The sequence below is a fragment of the Homarus americanus genome, unplaced genomic scaffold (assembly GCF_018991925.1).
Source record: "Homarus americanus isolate GMGI-L3 unplaced genomic scaffold, GMGI_Hamer_2.0 scaffold25483, whole genome shotgun sequence".
Taxonomy (NCBI): domain Eukaryota; kingdom Metazoa; phylum Arthropoda; class Malacostraca; order Decapoda; family Nephropidae; genus Homarus; species Homarus americanus.
This window is the reverse complement of record NW_024726235.1, coordinates 6,862,291-6,868,579: the sequence shown is the minus strand read 5'-3', so window position 1 is coordinate 6,868,579 and position 6,289 is coordinate 6,862,291. Positions and strand designations below refer to the sequence as shown.

The window sequence follows — 6,289 nt, the reverse complement described above, 5'->3', positions numbered from 1 at the left end:
AGGGGCGATAGGAGGAAGAGGGGGCTTAATGGTTATGTGAGTGATTTGAGGAGGGTGAATTAACTCTTTATAAATGTACTGTAGTGAGACGGTCTACATACATACATACATACATACATACATACATAAACACACACCTTCAACGTCTCCACATAAACACACCACTATCCCAGCCTGACTCAAGAGCTACAGTAAGCTGGCTCCGTGGTCACTAAATACTGCCTCTCCTCATGTAAATTTATAACCACAGCTTTTCACCTTTCAGCCTTAGTTTGCATATGGCACACATCCACACAGACAGTCACAGCAACACACAGACAGACACACACTCTCACACAGACAGTCCACTCCAGCCACAGCAACACAAACAACTGAACACAGACAGACAGACAGACAGACAGACACACCATTAAAACTCAAGATTACCCAACCATAACGACACCGTACGATAGCACCCACATCCCATTTTCCCTGCTACTGTCCGTCCACTGTTATTTACTGGGGGCTCTACAGAATAACTATCCACCCCAGCCTGCACTATCCATCCCAGCCTGTACTATACACCCCAGCCTGTACTATACACCACCAGCCTGTACTATACACCTCCAGCCTGTACTATACACCCCAGCCTGTACTATCACCCCAGCCTGTACTATCACCACCAGCCTGTACTATACACCTCAGCCTGTACTATACACCCCAGCCTGTACTATACACCCCAGCCTGTACTATACACCAGCTGTACTAACAGCCTGCACTATCCATCCCAGCCTGCACTATACCCCCAGCCTGTACTATACACCCCAGCCTGTATATACACCTCAGCCTGTACTCTCCCACCCCAGCCTGTACTCCAGTGTAGTGACCCGTCCTACACTATGGGGCAGGTTGCGTGACTCCACAAAGTTCACGAGGAAGAAAAACAGTAGTCATGCGGCCTGGTGAACTGAGGGAGGAAGGGGAGGAAGAAGGAAGGGGAAGGAGGGGAGGGTAGAGGAAAAGGGGAAGAGGAGGGAGGAAAATGGAAGAAGGGGAGGAGAGGAAAAGGACAGAAAAGGAGAAGAAAACAGAGACGAGAGGGAGGGGGAGAAGGATGGGGTGAGTAAATAAGAGGACCAATGACCGACTGTCGTACTCCCACACCTTACCTCCCTCCTCTCCCTACCATACCTCCTTCCCTGTCCATCCCTCCTTCTCTCCCCTACCTTACCTCCCTCCTCTCCCCTACCATACCTCCCCTCCCTGTCCATCCTCCCTTCTCTCCCCTACCTTACCTCCTCCTCCCCCTACCATACCTCCCTCCCTGTCCATCCCTCCCTTCTCTCCCCTACCTTACCTCCTCCTCTCCCTACCATACCTCCCCTCCTGTCCATCCATCCCTTCTCTCTCCTTACCTCCCCTCCCTCCTTAGTGGTCACGCTGGCAGTGGGGAAGTGGAGGGGAGAGAAGGGGGAAGGGAGGGGGAGGGAGAAGGGAGGGAGGAAGAGGAGAAGGTGATGGAGTGGGTCAAGTCATCACTGGTGGAACAGGTCACTCAGGAGGTCACTAAGGAGGTTCTCTGGGGGTTCACTGAGGAGCTTCAATGAGGGAGTTCACTGAGGAGCTTCAATGAGGAGTTCACTGAGGGGAGTTCACTGAGGGGCTTCAATGAGGGCTTCAATGAGGGAGTTCACTGAGGGAGTTCACTGAGGAGCTTCAATGAGGGAGTTCACTGAGGGCTTAAATGAGAGGTTACTGAGGTTCACTGAGGGAGCGTCAATGAAGGAGTTCACTGAGGGGAGCTTCACTGAGGGAGTTCACTGAGGAGCTTCAATGGGGAGTTCACAGAGGAGCTTCAATGGGGAGTTCACCGAGGAAGCTTCAATGAGGGAGTTCACTGAGGAGGCTTCAATGAGGGAGTTCACTGAGGGAGCTTCAATGAGGAGTTCACTGAGGGGCTTCAATGAAGGGAGTTCACTGGGGAGCTTCAATGAGGGAGTTCACAGGGGAGCTTCAATGGGGAGTTCACTGAGGAAGCTTCAATGAGGGGAGTTCACTGGGGGAGCTTCAATGAGGGAGTTCACTGAGGGGCTTCACTGGGGGAGTTCACTGAGGAGCTTCAATGAGGAGTTCACTGAGGGGCTTCAATGGGGAGTTCACTGAGGGGCTATGGGGAGTTCCTGAGGAGCTTCAATGAGGGGAGTTCACTGAGGGCTTCAATGGGGGAGTTCAGAGGGAGCTTCATGAGGGAGTTCACTGAGGCTTCAATGAGGGTTCACTGGGAAGCTTCAATGGGGAGTTCACAGAGGAGCTTCAATGAGGAGTTCACTGAGGAGCTTCAATGAAGGAGTTCACTGAGGGCTTCACTGGGGAGTTCACTGAGGGGAGCTTCAATGAGGGTTCACTGAAACTTCAATGGGGAGTTCACGGGGAGCTTCAATGGGGGAGTTCACTGAGAATGGGGGTTCTGAGAGCCAATGAGGGTTCACTGAGGGCTTCAATGAAGGAGTTCATGAGCTTCTGAGGAGTTCACTGAGGGACTGAGGAGCTTCACTGGGGAGTTCACTGAGGCTTCAATGAGGGAGCTTCAATGGGGGTTCACTGAGGGAGCTTCACCGAGGGTTCACTGGGGAGCTTCAATGGGGAGTTCACTGGGAAGCTTCAATGAGGGAGTTCACTGGGGAGCTTCAATGGGGGTTCACTGAGGGAGCTTCAATGAGGATTTCACTGGGGAGTTCACTGAGGTTCAATGAGGGGTTCATGAGGGGCTTCAATGAGGGGAGTTCACAGAGAGCTTCAATGAGGGAGTTCACTGAGGGCTTCAATGAGGAGTTCACTGAGGGCTTCAATGAGGAGTTCACTGAGGAGTTCACTGAGGAGCTTCAAGGGAGTTCACTGGGGGCTTCAATGAGGAGTTCACTGGGGAACTTCACTGGGAGCTTCAATGAGGGGGGAGTTCACTGAGGGAGCTTCAATGAGGGCTTCAATGAGGAGTTCACTGAGAGCTTCAATGAGGACTTACTAGGGGCTTCAATGGGGGAGTTCACTGGGGGAGTTCACTGGGGAGCTTCAATGGGGGCTTCAATGAGGGAGTTCACTGAGAAGCTTCAATGAGGGACTTCACTAAGGGGCTTCACTGGGGAGCTTCAATGGGGGCTTCAATGAGGGGTTCACTGAGGAGCTTCAATGGGAGTTCACTGAGGAGGCTTCACTGAGGAGCTTCAATGGGGAGCTTCAATGGGGAACTTCACTGAGAGAGCTTCAATGGGGAGTTCAATGAAGGAGCTTCAATGGGGAACTTCACTGGGGGAGCTTCAGGGGAGTTCACTGAGGGGGAGCTTCAATGAGGAACTTCACTGAGGGGCTTCAATGGGGAGTTCACTGGGGAGCTTCACTGAGGAGCTTCAGTGGGGAACTTCACTGGGCTGTGGGGGTTCACTGGGGGCTTCATGGGGAGCTTCACTGGGGGAGCTTCAATGGGAGTTCACTGAGGTTCACTGGGGAGCTTCACTGGGGGCTTCAATGGGGAGTTCAATGAGGGAGCTTCAATGGGGGAGTTCACTGGGGACTTCACTGAGGGCTTCAATGGGGAGTTCACAGAGAGCTTCACTGGGGAGTTCACTGAGGGCTTCCTGGGGAGCTTCAATGAGGGCTTCACTGGGGGCTCAATGGGGAGCTTCACTGGGGGCTTCAATGGGGGAGTTCACTGGGGGCTTCACTGGGGGCTTCAATGAGGGAGCTTCAATGGGGGAGTTCACTGGGAGCTTCACTGGGCTTCAATGAGGGAACTTCATGAGGGGCTAATGGGGGGTTCACTGGGAGCTTTGAGGGGAGCTTCAATGGGGAGCTTCATGGGGGAGCTTCACTGAGGGCTTCAATGGAGGCTGTGGGGAGTTCACTGAGGGGCTTCACTGAGGTTCACTGGGGGGTTCTGAGGGAGTTCACTGAGGGAACTTCACTGAGGGCTTCAATGAGGAGTTCACTGAGGAGCTTCACTGAGGGAGTTCAGAGGGACTTCACTGAGGGAGCTTCAATGGGAACTCACTGAGGGGCTTCAATGAGGGAACATTAACACCACCAACATGATGCATATACTAACACCACCAACAGCGACCCATACATTAACACCACCAACAGCGACACATGAGGATACATTAACACCACCAACAGCGACACAGGATACATTAACACCACCAACAGAAGCGACACAGGATACATTAACACCACCAACAGCGACACAGGATACATTAACACCACCAACAGCGACACAGGATACAACATTAACACCACCAACAGCGACACAGGATACATTAACACCACCAACAGCGACACAGGATACATTAACACCACCAACAGCGACACACAGGATACATTAACACCACCAACAGCGACACACAGGATACATTAACACCACCAACAGCGACACACAGGATACATTAACACCTCCACCAGCGACACAGGATACATTAACACCACCAACAGCGACATAGATACATTAAACACCGCCAGCGACACAGATACATTAATACCGCCAACAGCGATACAGGATATTAACACCGCCAACAGCGACACAGGATACATTAACACCGCCAACAGCGTAATAGGATACATTAACACCGCCAACAGCGACACAGGATATTAACACCGCCAACAGCGACAGGATATATTAACACCGCCAACAGCGACAGGATACATTAACACCACCAACAGCGACACAGGATACATTAACACCATCAACAGCGACACAGGATACATTAACCTCACCAACAGCGACACAGGATACATTAACACCACCAACAGCGACACAGGATACATTAACACCAACAGCGACACAAGATACATTAACCCCACCAACAGCGACACACAGGATACATTAACCCCACCAACAGCGACACAGGATACATTAACACCACCAACAGCGACACAGGATACATTAACACCACCAACAGCGACACAGGATACATAACACCACCAACAGCGTACACAGGATACATTAACACCACCAACAGCGACACAGGATACATTAACACCACCAACAGCGACACAGGATACATTAACACCACCAACAGCGACACAGGATACATTAACACCACCAACAGCGACACAGGATACATTAACACCACCAACAGCGACACAGGATACATTAATACCACCAACAGCGACACAGGATACATTAACACTCACCACCAGCGACACAGGATACATTAACAACAATTCAACAGCGACACAGGATACATTAACACACCAACAGCGACACAGGATACATTAACACCACCAACAGCGACACAGGATACATTAACACCAATTCAACAGCCAGACACAGGATACATTAACACCAATTAACAGCGACACATGCATATGGCTAACACCACCAACAGCGACACAGGATACATTAACACCACCAACAGCGACACACAGGATACACACAACAAATGCCAACAGCGACACACAGGATACACACTACCACCAACAGCGACACAGGATACATAACACCACCAACAGCGACACAGGATACATTAACACCACCAACAGCGACACAGGATACATTAACACCACCAACAGCGACACAGGATACATTAACACCACCAACAGCGACACAGGATAGACAACAATTAACAGCGACAGGATACTAACACCACCATGTTACACAGGATACATTAACACCAATTAACAGCGACACAGGATACATTGTTAACACCACCAACAGCGACACAGGATATAATAACACCACCAACAGCGACACAGGATACATTAACACCACCAACAGCGACACAGGATACATTAACACCACCAACAACAGCGACACAGGATACATTAACACCACCAACAGCGCGACAGGATACATTAACACCAACAACAGCGACACAGGATACATTAACACCACCAACAGCTGAGACACAGGATACATTAACACCACCAACAGCGACACAGGATACATTAACACCACCAACAGCGACACAGGATACATTAACACCACCAACAGCGACACAGGATACATTAACACCAATTAACAGCGACACAGGATACATTGTTCCACCAACAGCGACACAGGATACATTAACACCACCAACAGCGACACAGGATACATTAACACCACCAACAGCGACACAGGATACATTAACACCACCAACAGCGACAATAGGATACATTAACACCACCAAACAGCGACACAGGATACATTAACACCACCAACAGCGACACAGGATACATTAACACCACCACCAGCGACACAGGATACATTAACACCAATCAACATGACACAGGATACATTAACACCACCAACAGCGACACAGGATACATTAACACCACC

The 6,289-nt window shown here is 50.5% G+C and overlaps 1 protein-coding gene across 1 annotated transcript; it reads right to left on the bottom strand.

Annotated features, from left to right (window-relative positions):
• Positions 1–1,796: 1,796 nt before the first annotated feature.
• On the bottom strand, positions 1,797–3,832 carry LOC121865546 (non-classical arabinogalactan protein 31-like). The gene is made up of 5 exons (XM_042365062.1): positions 3,796–3,832; positions 3,468–3,660; positions 2,682–2,859; positions 2,385–2,474; positions 1,797–1,964 (listed from the first exon to the last, which is right to left on the bottom strand). Exons 1-5 carry the CDS (start codon positions 3,830–3,832, stop codon positions 1,797–1,799), a joined length of 666 nt encoding a protein of 221 aa, XP_042220996.1.
• Between the last annotated feature and the right edge of the window lie 2,457 nt (positions 3,833–6,289).